Source organism: Numenius arquata, chromosome 1 (genome assembly GCF_964106895.1).
Source record: "Numenius arquata chromosome 1, bNumArq3.hap1.1, whole genome shotgun sequence".
Classification (NCBI taxonomy): Eukaryota; Metazoa; Chordata; class Aves; order Charadriiformes; family Scolopacidae; genus Numenius; species Numenius arquata.
Window position 1 is genome coordinate 43,698,944 of NC_133576.1, and position 15,184 is coordinate 43,714,127.

Consider the following 15,184-nt stretch of genomic DNA (forward strand, 5'->3'; position numbering starts at 1 on the left):
TGGCCTGGGATTCTGGGGAACAGGAGAGAAGCAGGGGTGCTGCCCCACATCCCGAGTACCATCGGTGCCAGGTTTTCTGGTGGGGTGATGGGAACTGGGGACTGACAAAGCTATCCCACTGGGAAGGAAACATCCATGCAAGGGTGCATGACACCTTGCTCACAGCACCGGCAGGGCCCGCCGCAAGAAAAGATGAACCAAGGGCTCGGCTGGGTGGACTGGTGCTGTGGTAGGGCTTGCGTCACCCTGGTGCCATGGTGGTGGGTGAAGGAAAGAGGAAGGGGCTCCAGTGGTGCCGGCCCCATAGCCTCCACAGCTGAAACACCAGGCAGACCCTGGCCATCTCCAGGAAAAAGCTGCCCTTCCTTCCTGCTTGCTTTCTGGGTTGGGTTCAACAGACTTAAAAATAGGTGGTTCAAGATTTGTGGGAAAACAGCTTTTGGAACAGGCTGCCAGATGGCACTTGAGCCTTCCTTTTGATCCCGCCAGCCAGTTGTTTCTTTCTGTGGAAAATAACTTTTAGCACTACCTCTTATGTTTGAGTTTTTAGGTGGCATCTACGGCTGTTTCTCCTTGGCTCAAAAGGATTTGGCCAACGAATCCTCCTTCCCCGAATCCCGCAGGCCCTTCCTTCACCGCCTTTGCCAAAGAGACCATGAGGCGTCGACGCCGCCCAGGCCTCCCTGACACCAGCAAACAGCAAAGCGGCCGGGAAGGCAAGGAGGGCATCGTGCCTCCCCGGCCGCACCCCACGCCACGGCTGTGGCCGTGTCCCCCCCGTCCCCAGCTCGGCTCCCCTGAGGTGCCCCGCGGCTCCTTCGGGTAACGGCGGCGGCAGGGCCGCCTCTCGCTCACGGCAGACAGCGCCTCGCCCGCCGGGGTGACAGCAGCCGCCGCCACCGCCTGCCCCGACGGCCCTCGGTGGCCTCCCCGTCCAAAGAAATTGCCAAGGGCAGCGGGGCTCAGCCGCTCGTGCCCTGCCGTGCCCTGCCGTGCCCTGCCGGTGGCGGCGCCGGGGCGGTGCGTCGCTGACTGGTCGCCGCTCCCCTTCCCGCTCCCTCCCCGGTGGCTGCACGGACGAGGCGGGGGGTCGGCCCTGCCCGTCCCGAGAGGAGGAGAGGGACGAGGAGGAGGAGAAGGGGCGGGCAGTCCGCCCCCGTCCTGAATAATGCCTCCGAAGCGGCAAGGTGAGTAGCAGCCCCCGCGGCGACGGGCGTTTGCCCCGCCGGCAGAGGAGGGAGGCGCGGAGGGCATCGGTGCCGCCGCCCGGTGCCAACGGCGGGGCAGCACCGGCTCCTGCCTTGCGCCCTCCTCGAGTGGGTGCCGCGGAGCCGACCCCGCGGACCGGGGGAGCGGCGGGGAAGGGGCGAGAGGGCTGTTCGCGACGGCGTCCCCTGAGGCTAGCGGGGACCGGGCCGGGGGCGGCGGGGCAGGTGCCTGGCCGTGCGGCTGCGCCCCTGGCCAACATCCGAAAACGGACGGAAGCCCGCCTTTTTAGATTATAATAATTTAAGCTCAAGTCTTAAACCTATTCTTTTCTCTCTTTTTTTTTTTTTTTTTTTTTTCCCCGTTAAGGCCCTGCTGCGTAGGGGTGGGTGTGTGTTAGCGAGGTGGCGGCAGCGCAGGGAGCTGAAGTCACCTCAGCACGAAATAAAAAATACTGCCCTTAGGTTTAGTGTTTCAGGTGCGGCCAAGGGGCAAGCGAGCACCTGAGGGAGAAAGGGGATTGGGAGCTGGTGAGAGGTGGGACTGCTAATTGCCATCTTTTCCTTCTGCTTGGCTGACCTACGGCCTCCATACCGGCCGGTCTCAGGGTTCCCTCCTTGATGCTCCCCTCTTACCTCCCTGGCACCCTGAGTATCTCCGGCCGGGTACCTCTCCATGGCAGAAACGGAGTGATGGAGGTTTGTGCCACCTCTGCCCCACGCAGTCCCTGTGCCCCTGTACCCACAGCCTGTGCTGGGCCCAGCAGCCAGCGGGCTGAGGGGCCACGGCCTCTGAAACCAGCAAAAGCACCGCCTGGCTTCTGTGAATATAGACCGGGCTTGGGTTTTATAACTCCCAACTGCTGCAGGTAGCAAATCTTAAAACTCTTTTTTAACTGTCTTAAGTTTGTCTGAGCTTATGGCTGAGCTGCTGTTATGTAGGGTTTTATGTGTGACTATGCAGGTACTCCAAAAAAAGAGTATACGCATGCAGGATGTGTAACCTCAGTAAATCTAGGAGGTCCAGGTGGACCCAGCAGGTAGGGTTGGTGTGGTCCCCCAGTGTCCTAGAATCCAAGAAAGCAAAACCAGAAGTTGGTTGACAGTGAAAATATTTTGTGACAGTTTTTGAGAACTAAGTACAAACTGTGTAGGAGAGTTGGTAAATGTACTCTTTAAACCTTAAAAGGCACATTTTAGAAAGGTTTGTGAAGCTTGAGGTTTAAGTAAAATATGGACTATAATAACAGAAGTTAGATATTCTGTGCTTTCTCTTCTACTCAGGTAAAATGCTGCGCTGTGTTAAGCCTATTTTGCAAAAGAGTTGCTTCATAGCTTTGATGAAAAACAGTGCAAAATCTTTGTAGAGGGGAAGCTGCTAAGCCAACAACAGAAAAAGCAAAACAAAACCTGATGGTCTCATAGATCTTTAGAATGCACCCCACCCTCCAAAAAAATACTCACTGAAACCTTTAAATAAACTTGTGGTTTTCACCTAGTTCTTCCTGGGTTTTGCCCTTGAAACTTGTGACTTGGGACTCTTTTACTAATTAAGCAAATAAATAAATGTGCGTAAATGATATTTTTTTAATATTCAAAAAGAAAAAGTGAGTAAGTTTCATTCTGCTTGGTTTCTGCAGCTTCCTTTTTGTGCATGTGAACCTTTCCAGTGTTCATACGTTCACTGTATGAATGAAATGTTGGAGTAATTTTCAGTATTTGCACCACTACTAGTGGTAGAGTGAGACAGATTTCTCTTAGACGGAGGTAGGAACTGAGAAATTTGTTTTATCTCTGAAGTTTCATTATATTACTTTCTCAAGCCTTTGATGCAAATATAGTAAATTTCACACAGTATCTTCCTTACAGTCACACAAATGCACATACTTGTGACTCCTAAATACAATGACACAGAACATTTTAAGAGCTCAGATCAGTATCTTAAAAGGGTTTACTGTCCTCTGTTTTTTTCTTTTTTCTTTTTTTTTTAATTCCTTTTTTTTCTGATGCAGGAAATGAGAAAGATTATTTACAGAAGAACCTTCAATGTTCATAATTATTTGCATTCACCCTCGCTGAGGTTCAAGGGCTGGAGTATAGCTGTGCTTCATTTGTAAAGGATGACTGGGTCAGAGAAGGGCCTCTTGTTACTTCTCTTGCTGTTATAAAGAACGGGGAGTTTAAGTGATAGTACTGTTCACTGTTAGTTTTACCAGTCTGTGTTTTCTGCAGTGTTTTGTTAGGCTTTTTGTTTTTAAAACTAGGTAGAATACCTATGTAGGTATGCTATATAGAATACCTATAGAAATATAGGCATTCTATATAGAACACTTCTATAGAATTCTATTCTATATAGAATACCTGTATTCCTATAGCTAGGAATAACAACATGCACAAATACAAGAGAGGGAGTAGCTAGAAAGGTGAAATCTTTGCAGGAAAAAAGATCTGGTCTTTGTGGTGGATTATAAATGGAACCTGAGTCAATAAAGTTTACTCTTACAAAAAAAAGGCAAACTTCCTTCTGGCATGAAGAACCAGAAGTTGAGCAGAATGTGTGTGTTGGACTACTGTGTCCATTCTGCACAGACCAGTTGGGCAGAATTCATGGGCAAGCAATAAGACCTGCAAAATAGGAGTTGAGGAGAACAAGTGAACTATTTGGCCTTATTCTAGAGAAGAGGTAGGGCAGAAATCTTAATATTTTAAAAGGCACTTACAAGAAGGAAAGGAGCATCTTCTTGAGTGTAAATGGTTATCAGGAAAATTTAGGCTAGATAATACACAGTATTTTCTAGCAGGTTGACAAAGTGAACATATTTAATATTTTTGGACATCGGTTCTGTTGAATTTGATTTTCAGGACTATGAAACTAAGAATTTTCATTTTTCATTTTAACAGATGGTTATGTTGAAGGACATGTTTCTTTACAGGTCAGGAAGTATCTTGTGACATCAAAACATCAGTGTTTCACAATTACAGCGTGTTATTTCCTTGTTTAGCAACATAAATTGGGTGACGCATTTCTTCTAGATCAGGAATGCATGTTAGCACTTCTGATGATGAGGAAGATGAGATATCCAATATGGAATTTATTTGTATTTCTTCATTGTCAGGAAAATTGTGAATCCTGTTGTTTTCGTAGCGTGTAGATGCACTGCTAATGCAATCCGTGGAAACTGTGATATAACTGAGAGAAGGTGAAACAGTCACTCTTGTCATGTTTGAATGCAGTCAGAGCTCATTGTGTGAACGAGATGATTTGGATCTTCTTCAGTTATTTGTACCCAGCGTGCCAAAAGCATGGATGGAAGGAGTGACTTCTATGATCAGCGTTTTAAACCATTCCTGTAGTGTGTGCCTGTCACAGAAAATCAATAGTTACTGCATACTACCTGTATAGTCATGTGTAGTATCTGGTACTTAAGTTTTCAGAGTCAAAATCCTGCTAGGATTAAGTTGAACATCATGTTTCTTTGGGGTGTTGTGGGTATGGATTGAGGGGAGACTTGGAGGGAGTTTTCTGCTTGAAGATCAAGTTTTAGAAACTAAAGGGGTTGTCAGAGATGGCAGTGCAACAAATACTCTTGCTGCATATCTGAAGGTCATGGTTAACACAGTATATCAGAAATAAAATAGCCAGTTTGTGTAGCAATGCCAGAGAAAATACAAGATTTCATGTGTTGCTATGAAAACATCTTTATGTCTCTGTGGTTTTCTTTTTTTTTGTTTTCCTTTGGCAGACCTTGTGAAATTAGCAGGGCTCCTATTGGCATCGTTGGCTGCTTGGTACTTGGGATGCTTTTTTGCTATTGTTGTACGAAAAGACACAATAACAGTACCTATTGCTAATCTTCAACGGATTGTCAAGAAACCAGTGTTGAAGGGTGTGTAGCTGTATTTTTTTTTCCTTATACTATATCTAATGTTGTATGTTTACATGCTAAATGACAAATGGCTTGTTAGCTAATAAAAGATGATTTGGTATGTGCTATTGTAAGAATTAGGTTGGCTGTGTAATGTTAATTAGTGCAAGTCTGAACTATTTCTTAGATACTGTCTTTGAAGAAACACAATATCAGCCTGTATTTTGCCAATATGCTAATATAATTAATTAAATAGTAATGTAAGAAAACCTTACTTGTTTGCTGGCACATAAGCACAAAGCTGCAGCTTTGGTTCTGTCACTTGTATGACAGTTACGGTAAACTGTTGAATCACTAACCAAACTTTGTGATGAAATTCCCATTAGTTCTTTCCTCTAATCTGACCGGGTGGCTTAATGTGTATATTTTTCTCATTCTATAACTATGTTATCGTGTGAGAAAGGCTTAAAATGAGAATGATGGCATTAACTTAAACCTGTTGGTAGGAATCCTTCATCTTTCTAGCCCTTGTTTCCTGTTATATGAAATAGCACAAAGTATTTACTCTAGATCATAGAATCATAGAATCATCCAGGTTGGAAGAGACCCCTGGGATCATCGAGTCCAACCATCTACCCTACACTACAAAGTTCTCCCCTATATCATATCTCCCAACACCACATCTAAACGTCTCTTAAACGCATCCAGGGATGGTGACTCAACCACCTCCCTGGGCAGCCTATTCCAATGCCCGACCACTCTTTCTGCGAAAAATTCTTTCCTAATGTTCAGTCTAAACCTACCCTGCTGGAGCTTGAAGCCATTCCCTCTTGTTCTGTCATTAATTACCTGTGCGAAGAGACCAGCACCAACCTCTCTACAGTGTCCTTTCAAGTAGTTGTAGAGAGTGACAAGGTCTCCCCTCAGCCTCCTCTTCCTCATACTAAACAGTCCCAGCTCCTTCAACCGCTCTTCATATGATTTGTCTTCCAGGCCCTTCACCAGCTTCGTTGCCCTCCTCTGCACTCGCTCCAGCACCTCGATATCTCTCTTGTATTGAGGTGCCCAAAACTGGACACAATGCTCCAGGTGTGGCCTCACCAGTGCTGAGTACAGGGGCACAATCACCTCCCTACTTCTGCTGGTCACGCTATTTCTAATACAAGCCAGGATGCCGTTGGCTTTCTTGGCCACCTGGGCACACTGCTGGCTCATATTCAGCCGCTTGTCAATTAGAACCCCCAGGTCTCTTTCTTCCAGGCAGCTTTCCAACCACACTTCTCCAAGCCTGTAGCAATGCACGGGGTTGTCGTGGCCCAAGTGCAGAACCTGGCACTTGCCCTTGTTGAAACTCATGCCATTGATTTTGGCCCAATGATCCAATCTATCTAGGTCTCTCTGTAGAGCTTCCCTATCCTCCTGGGAATCAACACTCCTGCTTAGCTTGGTGTCATCTGCGAACTTGCTGATGATACACCCTATGTCCTTGTCGAGATCATCAATAAAGACATTAAACAGAAATGGTCCTAATACTGAGCCCTGAGGCACACCACTTGTGACCGGCCGCCAGCTGGATTTAAATCCATTGAGCACTACTCTTTGGGACCTTCCAGTCAGCCATTGCTTGACCCAGCGGATCGTATGCTCATCCAAATCATACTATATGGGGCATTTTTCCTAGATAAGGTTGCTCTTGGTCCCAGTGGCTGTTTGAAATTCAGGGATAACTTAAAGCCCAGGCAAATCCATGATAATGTTGCCATGATACCGGAAAACCGGCACGATTGGCTTCTATGTATATATGTTTGAGCTTAGCATGTTGACGTTAGGTGATTCTTTCCATGTGGAAATTGTTTATGCAGCATCTAAGAAAATATTTTCTCACCTTTGTTGTTGTAGCCCCAGTCCCAAAAAGGCAGAAGTGTGATCACTGGTCTCCTTGCTCACCTGGGGACTACGCCTATCGGATTCTTAGTGGTGGTGGCATAGGAAAACTGGCTAAAATTTGTTTTGAGGATGATCTGTGAGTACCAGTCTAACTTTAAATCTAAGCAAGTGCTCAGTAGTGTGAAGAAGGGTATTTCATTTTGGTTCGGTAAGCTCCTACCAGGGGACTCCTATGAGAGACTTGACCTTCTGGTGACAGACTTCAGAATATATCTAACAGTATTTAACTCTTTTTTGGTTTTGGTTTGTTTGGTTGTGTTTGTGGTTTTTTTTAAATACCTAATCTCAGGTTATTTTCTTTGTTCCTTTGCACTCAGCTTTTAGTTTCAAGTATGATTTTTAATTTTCATGGTGCGGAATTGCCAGTTTGCAGTATGTTGAATGATCAACACTTTCTGAAAGTCAGGTTCTTTCATGGCTTTTCAAACTGGATATGTAGAGTGACTTCAAAACCTTGCAAGATCTTTTGTGTAGATATAGTCCACACAGAATACTGCCACAAAGCCACATTTTACCTTGTTGGGTTTTTTCCTACTTTATCTTTCTGGCTGCATTTGTATGAAGTACTTTATTGATCTGCCTCATTTTGAAAGACTCATTGTGCATTGTTGAAGGAAACTGACTGATATAATGTGCAAGATTTTTAAGCCATAGCTCTTGTTTACTACAAAGCCTTGAATTAAATAACTGAAGAAAACATGAACATCAGAAAGTGACTTAGCACTGGTAAATATAACCTTGGATCAGAGCTTATGGACAGATGCATTCTACTGATACTGTATTTATTTCGATTCCAGGCTTATAAGCGAAGAGAAGGGTAATGTTGGAAGAGGTATAAACATTGCCATTGTGAATTGTAAGTAAGAGAAAAAACATTAGAGAGATACTTCCTTTGGTACTGCAATAATTTGCAAAGGTTCTTGGGGGAACTGGCGTTTTTCTTTGGTTGGTTTGGTTTTTTACTGGCTAGTATTGAAGGAAAGGGAAAGGGAAAAATTGCAAAATTGATTCATGTTAAACGTAGAAAAAACAAATCTGTGTTTGAGAGAAATAGTCTTCTGGATAAGCAAAAGATACATGTTCATGATCCGTATAAGAAAATAGAAATTGTGTACATAGAAGCAGTATATGTGTATTTTATTAGATAAAAGAACTGCAGCTCATGTAAAATAGCAAAAAAAATCAGTGATCTCCAACAGTAAGACTCAACTTTCAAGTTCAGTCCTTGATAAAAGGTATCTAGTGCTCCACTGGTAAGGGGCAAGTAGTAACTGAGAATTGCACTTCTGCCCCAAGGTATAACCAAGGTACGAACCTTTTCCAGACTTGGTCAGTGGACAGAAAGACAAACTCAAAGCTTGATTAATATTAAAATGGCATTATATAATGCCATATGTCTTTGCTTACAAGAGTAGGAGCTCTTGGAAAGCAGAAGGTGCAGCTTATTCCCGATCTGGAAGCACCATTATAATTTAGATGAATGGGAATGGTGATGACGTGCAGTGTATTCAATAATGAATTCTGAGTGAAATGAATGCCTAAATGTTGTGGGGGAGGGGAAGAAGGGAAGTTCAGATGCACAGTCAAGTTGGCTTTGATCACAAAACACGTTCCAGGTTTTTTTGTCTCAGTATTGCTAAGCAAGGTCTTGACCATGTCTAAACTTGCATGATTTTAGTGAAGTGACTGGGTTAAATTACCATAGACAATAATTTGTTCCAAAATTTTTTATTCCCAGTTAAGTACTGCATTTTTTTTCCAATAAAGAATCATAAAAACTTTACTGCTTATAATAGGTAAACAGTTAAAAATGAGTTTTCAGCATAGAGCTGTATAGAGGGCAAATACTCATCCTGAATACATAAGCAAGGTTATAGCAAATAGGAGTAGGGAACTAGCATTGTCTTTGCATCTGACATTACTGAGGAAAAAGAATACCAAATTTTACATATTTTTAAACATTTCCTTCATCACACATGTAGTTATTTTAGCTACACTTTAATCTCCATCTGCAGGTAAATCTGTCCATTGGCTTGAACCAATTTGTAGTGAGAGGTGTTATCTGCACGTTCTCTAATTAGATCAGTGAAGCTAATGACTGTGGTCAGTAAGTTTCCTATGGCATCACACTTGTATTTTATTCCATAATGATAACTCTTTCTTCTCTGAATGAATATAGTCTTTTGTAAGAAGGAAAACAGAACTATTAAGCCCAAGCTAACGTCACAGAGGGAGAATTTTGTGGAATTCTACGGACCTCACTGCAACCTTTTCCATTTTTTCATGATCTCCTCTCAGAGGCAGTCCAGTTCTAGAATGCTTTTTTACCACTGACAGATTTTTGCCACCTATTCCCCTCATCAGTGTGATAAACCTGCCATTTAGAATCATGGAATGATTTGAATCCTATGTTCAGAGGAATTTGCCTTCATGATTTTACTGTATATGGATTGAAGATAAGCCAGAAATTAATCAGGAACTGCTGGATCTTCTCACTAGAAATGAGCTGATGTACTCTGAATGGAGAAGACTCTCATGTAGCAGGGGTATGGGTCTCAGATAACAAAAATCAATAAACTTCGTTGGCACGGATGTAGAAATTTGTATTTCCAATTGTACGTCTTGTTTAAAAGAAGAGCCATCTAAACAGGATGCGTTGCTGTCCAACCTGCTCTAGGTGAATCTGCTTTGGCAGGGGAATCGGTCTAGATGATCTCTGAAGTCCTACCATTCTGTGATTCTCTGTAATGGTGAATATTGACCAAAACGTTTTGGAAAGACCAATTGCTTGCATGCCTAATTTCTGATATGGTAATGATGAGTGTTGAGTTTCTGTTCACTGAGATTCAAATGGTATGAAAGCTTGCACATCTGAAACACTGTGCAGAATAGTAGTAAGCTTATTCAAATAGTCTTAGGCAGAACTAATTTTCCTATTATGGTTGTGGCCTAGTATAGTATATATAGATATAAAAACAAGGAAGCACACAGTAAACTAAATTCCTTCTTTAAAATAAGAAATAATAAAAAATGGTTTAGTCACATTTGATGATTCAGAGATTCCATGAAAGAAAATATTCTCCCCAAGTCTTAAATTTATGTTATTCCATATTCCTTCCAAATTAAAAACTTAAACAAAACTCAGAAGCACAGTGAGCCATAAAATTAGAGATGCCTAGCTTTAGCTGAAAACACAGTAAATGCTGATTTAATTTAACAATTTTTGCTTATATTTACACAACTTTTTTTTAATTACAGATAAAACAGGAAAAGCTACATCGGCAAAATTTTTTGACATGTGGCAAGGAGGTAGGGAAAATACTGTGATAGAGCTTTTGTTAGTGTTTCCATGTTAAGAAAGGACTTATATAATTATTCTGCTCTTTCAAATGACTGTGATTGTATTATTGAAGGGGATTAGCTAGAAACAAACAGCTGTTGTGTTCATAAAATATGCTCTGGTCAGATCTGATGACAAATTTTGCCTGAAAAGCTGAATTTCTCCTGTTTGTTGAGAAATTAATTATCTTTTTTTAAATGGTCTTAGTGCTTTTTTTTTTTTTAATTGTCAAATTGTCATTTTTTTAATAGGGTTTTTTTTTTCCCCTCCATTATTTCAGTCTGGAAAGAATAGCACTTAGCCAAGTACCACATCCAGATACTTCACTCAGCAAAATTCCTTTTCCTGGCATAATTTGTTCTGTTTCAGTTGTCAAATCATCATGGGAAATACGCTAGTCTGTCTCTTAACATCCCTTCATGTAGATAGAAAGATGGTCTTCTTTAAAAATAGCTTTTAACACAAACTTTGAACCATAACAGTTTCCTTACCTGTTAGTAAGGAGAAACAGAACGCTATGAGGCACTGGAAGCTGATTCTCTGACCACTTAAGAATGCTTGTGACCTTACGTGCATGAATAGAAATCACATGGGGACTAATCATGGGGCTACAATTTTATATACGGTATGTAGACTGTAATATTCATCTCCAGGGCTCCTGTTAAATTATTAATTTTTTTGTATGGAAAACAAGTGTCTTGTGTATGTTTAGCAATCACAAAACGAGTAAATAGCTTAGTGCTGCAAATAGGCTGCCACTTAATGAAGGTGGGTGTACAGTGGGCTGTGTAACTCAGCTCTGCAGTTAGCATGGTAGTAGGAACCTCACAGAATAGCAGTGACTTCTCCTGGGCTGTTCCATCCTTTGCTTGCATGTATAATATTGTATGAAGTAAACATAAGAAACCATCTGTATCCATGTATATACTTACCTTGGGTGTAAAAGGCTTTTGTAGAAGTTCAGAAGTATCTTTGTTTACTACTGGGAAACGCAGATAAACCCATGCTCTCCTAACTTCAGCGAGAGCTAGCAGCTTTCTGCACCTTTCAGGATTAGGCCCTCTGCCTGTAAACAAAAATTGCCTAATTAGGTCTCATTTTGAATAGACAAGGCCAAAAAATGAAAACAAGGTGAAAGTACGTGGAATGTGGTATGTGTGTAATGAATAACCGGTTGTGTAATTGATTCAACAGACCACTCAGAAGAGATGGTGACTTTCATTAAAAATGCACCAGAAGGGTCCCTCCTTTTGATGGTGACTCATGACGATGGAAGCACCCGGTAAGCAAGTTATTCGTGACAGGCTGAGGAAGAGAGCAATGAATAGCTTGAAAATCACCATTGCATGATGGTGTAAAGGAATAGTAAATTTCACTCCAATAGGCAGAGCTGTTCTCTCATTACCTGCCTAAAAGGTTTTGATTCCATGTCCATTCAGTGCTTGCCCATACTATTTATGTTGATGCTTTCAAAGATAGATAGTGCTGTATTTGTTGAAAGGCACCAGTTGTCCTCATAGAGGGCATTGCTGTTACCTCTGAGTCACAATCTTCTATTAAGAAGGTATTCATACCTCCAATTATAATGTATCCAGTTTGCATTCCTTCTTGCATCTTCACATGATTCTTCAAGTGCTTTCATATCTTAGAGTTCTTTTATTTGAATTCATTATATGGTAATTATACAGGGAAAGACTTAATCATTTCATTAATAAACATTTGATGCCCTTGTCCTTATTTAAGAAGAGTTGAAACATGAAATAGTATTTTAGATACATTTTTCTTCTGCTGTGCTGTTACAAACAGGTTGCATTAACATCAGGAATGTAGAGAAGGAAGAAAAAGAATTTTGCTCTGTGAGTTTAATGGCTACTAAGGCAACTCTCAGGATTTTTTAAACTTCTCATTGTTCCTGCTGACCTACTAATCTGAAGCATGAATCAGTTGTGTTCTTTTTCAGCATTTTTCACATCCTGAATTTTTAACGCTTTTTTTCAATAAATTTATCCTAGGTTGAAAAGTGACGCCAAAAAATTAGTAGAAGAGCTGGGAAGTAAACAAATATGGAACATGAAGTTCAGGTCAAGCTGGGCTTTTATAGCTGCCAAAGGTTTCAAGCTGCCAGATGACATCCAAAAAGAAAAGGTCAGGTTCATTTTATTTTCACTTTATGTTTGTCTCTATATCAGGTATAACCTTCAGGTGCAGAGTTTGTGTGTTACTTGTAGTAGCTATAGTCTCTGTTCAGTAAGCCTCAGTTGCACAAAGCAAGTTCTCTAATGTGTCATTCATTGCTTTGGATCTGGGCCATGTACAGTCCTGACTTCTACCACACCAGCACTAAATCATCTGTAGACAAATTTCAGAAGTGACCAGCGATTTCAGAGCGTCTCGGTTTTGCAATGTCCAACCTGACACGCTGTACAGAGACTTACATTTTCTTCTGGAAGAACAAATTCCAAGGACTTCCTAAAAGACTGTTTTTATATGAAAATTGGGCTGTGTCAAATTGGCCGTGCAAATACATCAATGCTTGCATCACAAAACTTTTCTGAATAACTTGCCCTCTGGCTTCAGAAGGACTAAAGATACCATTTTTATGTCATATTTGTGTTTGCATCTGTGACCTTGTTGTATTCGCTTCTGTAAGCCCAGTAGTGCTCATCTGTATGACAGAGAGGCAGACAGAAATGAGAAACCCAATACAGAGGTCAGTTCCTTTGATGATACTGACTCCCTCCAAAGGCATGTGAAACTTCCATAGGTTTGGGTTTTTTTCTCAGAATATTGTTGCAATTCTGCAGGAAAAAGGTATTCAATTTAGAGTATATTATGACAGCCATCTGGGAAATAAATGAAGCATTCTGTGAAAGAGAGAAACTGGTGGAATTTTCACCCATTATGTCAAGCAAGATGTGCAACATGCTACTTAGTTTCCCGGTCACACCCCATTACTCCCTTCTGTTGTATGAAGTTTGACAATCTAGTTTGTAAATAGAGAACCAAATATTGATCTTTTAATTATTTTTTTTTAACAGATAAACCACTCTGACAAGAACAACAGATACCGCGGCTGGCCAGCTGAAATCCAAATAGAAGGCTGTATCCCAAGAAACCTGATCTGAATAAATGCATACCTCATCAATAAAGATGATTCTATATTTTTATATCTATCACTCTAGTAAATTGCCTCCAGAACCCAATAAGCATCTGAGCACTAATTGTAAAATAAGTCATATGCAGAGTTTTTAACCTTTCTTTCCTCTGTGAGGCTTTAATTCTATCTGAAAACAAATAGGAATTTTGATGAAAAGTGGAAATAAAATACTCTGGTTTGCAGTTACAATGTTCATTAAGTCAGTCATAAAATACCAGGATTTTTGAAAGTAAGTATACATTGTCATTAGTAATTTTAGGGGTTTTGTTTTGTTTGTTTGTTTATTTGTTTTTAATATAATATGTCTTTTCTTTTGGTTCCCTTTAAAGACTAATATGCAAATAGAACTTAGTCTACATTGTAATATAAAATTATTATCAATAAAGAAAATTATTTTGATGTTAGTTTATTAGTAATGTTGCTTCTCTTCAGAAAAAGTGTCAAAATAGCAGTTACATATCTTGAGCTGGTTTTAGTGAAGTTGACAGCATGGAATAGCAATGTTAACATGTAAAGATCAAGTTACTTGAATTATTTTACCAAATTTAAGCTGCAGATCTACATGGTTTAATTTCATCATTTTTTCTTCCTGTAAGTTTAACTTACTTTAAAAAAAGGTAGTGACTTCCTGCAAGCTTAAGTGTTATTCATGCTAACTGTAGAATCAAACACATGATTGTAAGGGAACTGTAGAAGCCATTTATTCAATTTCCCTTTTTCTGAAGCACATCAAGTATGTCTCGACGTTTCATAACTGATGTTTGTCTTCCTGTTGTTCAGAAGCCTCCCATATGGCATATTCCCCCAACTTAAGTTGCTTCCTGTAGCATTTCACTGTTACTCTAGTTACTCCCCAAATATACTGAATTAATCTAAAAGGACCAAGCCAATTACACGGGGAATAACTCATCACCATTCTTTTTATGCCAGTGTATTATGTATCTGAAGATTGTCCTCATCAAGTCTCTCATCTCTAGACTGAACCTGCCTGGTATATTTTAATCTTTCTTTACATTTTTCTCAACATTAAAACATTTGTTTAGCAGCAACTTTCTTAACATGCTGTGCTTCAAAGGGATCACAGCACTCTATGCAGCTACTTAAGAGTGTCCCTTGCTCTAGACTCTGGGCAGGAGAGAATCAGAAGTGGTGATCAGAAGGTGGCTGCCAACAGGCAGATTCAGTCTGCACTTGCTCTTCACATTGCCTGGTTGAAGTCCTCTCGGCAGTGCTCCAAATCTCTATCCTTGTCACAGCTGCCACTACCTAGTTGTAGTCGCTGCTGTGTTCCCAGCAGCTTTCTAGTATCATGGCCCCCACCCGTCCCTAAAGTTTCTGGCTACCAGTTGCGAACTGCTCCATAGCCCAGGGACACTGCCAAAGAAAGCAGTTACATTAGTTTGACTCAATTTGACTGTGGCAGACTCACAATGGTTGCTCCTGATGAGGTGGTTACAAATCGAGTTCTTATATAGCTTTTTCAATATTTTTCCACATCTAAGTCATTCTTCTTTTGTTCTTTTTGCTTGCTCATCCTACAAATTGTGTAGGTCAGGGGCCTACACAACTTTTTTTGGTATTTTACATATGAAAAAGTAAATGCGTGTGAACTGTGGTAACACAGTCGGAACTTGGGCTCATTCTTGAAACCTAGGGATTTGGATGGAAG

General features: G+C 41.1%; 1 protein-coding gene across 1 annotated transcript; it reads left to right on the forward strand.

Moving 5' to 3' along the window:
* Positions 1–4,893: 4,893 nt before the first annotated feature.
* FAM3B (FAM3 metabolism regulating signaling molecule B) lies at positions 4,894–13,483 on the forward strand. The gene is made up of 7 exons (XM_074168071.1): positions 4,894–5,092; positions 6,971–7,094; positions 7,816–7,874; positions 10,277–10,327; positions 11,553–11,640; positions 12,371–12,503; positions 13,397–13,483. The coding sequence occupies exons 1-7, from the start codon at positions 4,894–4,896 to the stop codon at positions 13,481–13,483; spliced, it is 741 nt and encodes a 246-aa protein (XP_074024172.1).
* Positions 13,484–15,184: the final 1,701 nt, after the last annotated feature.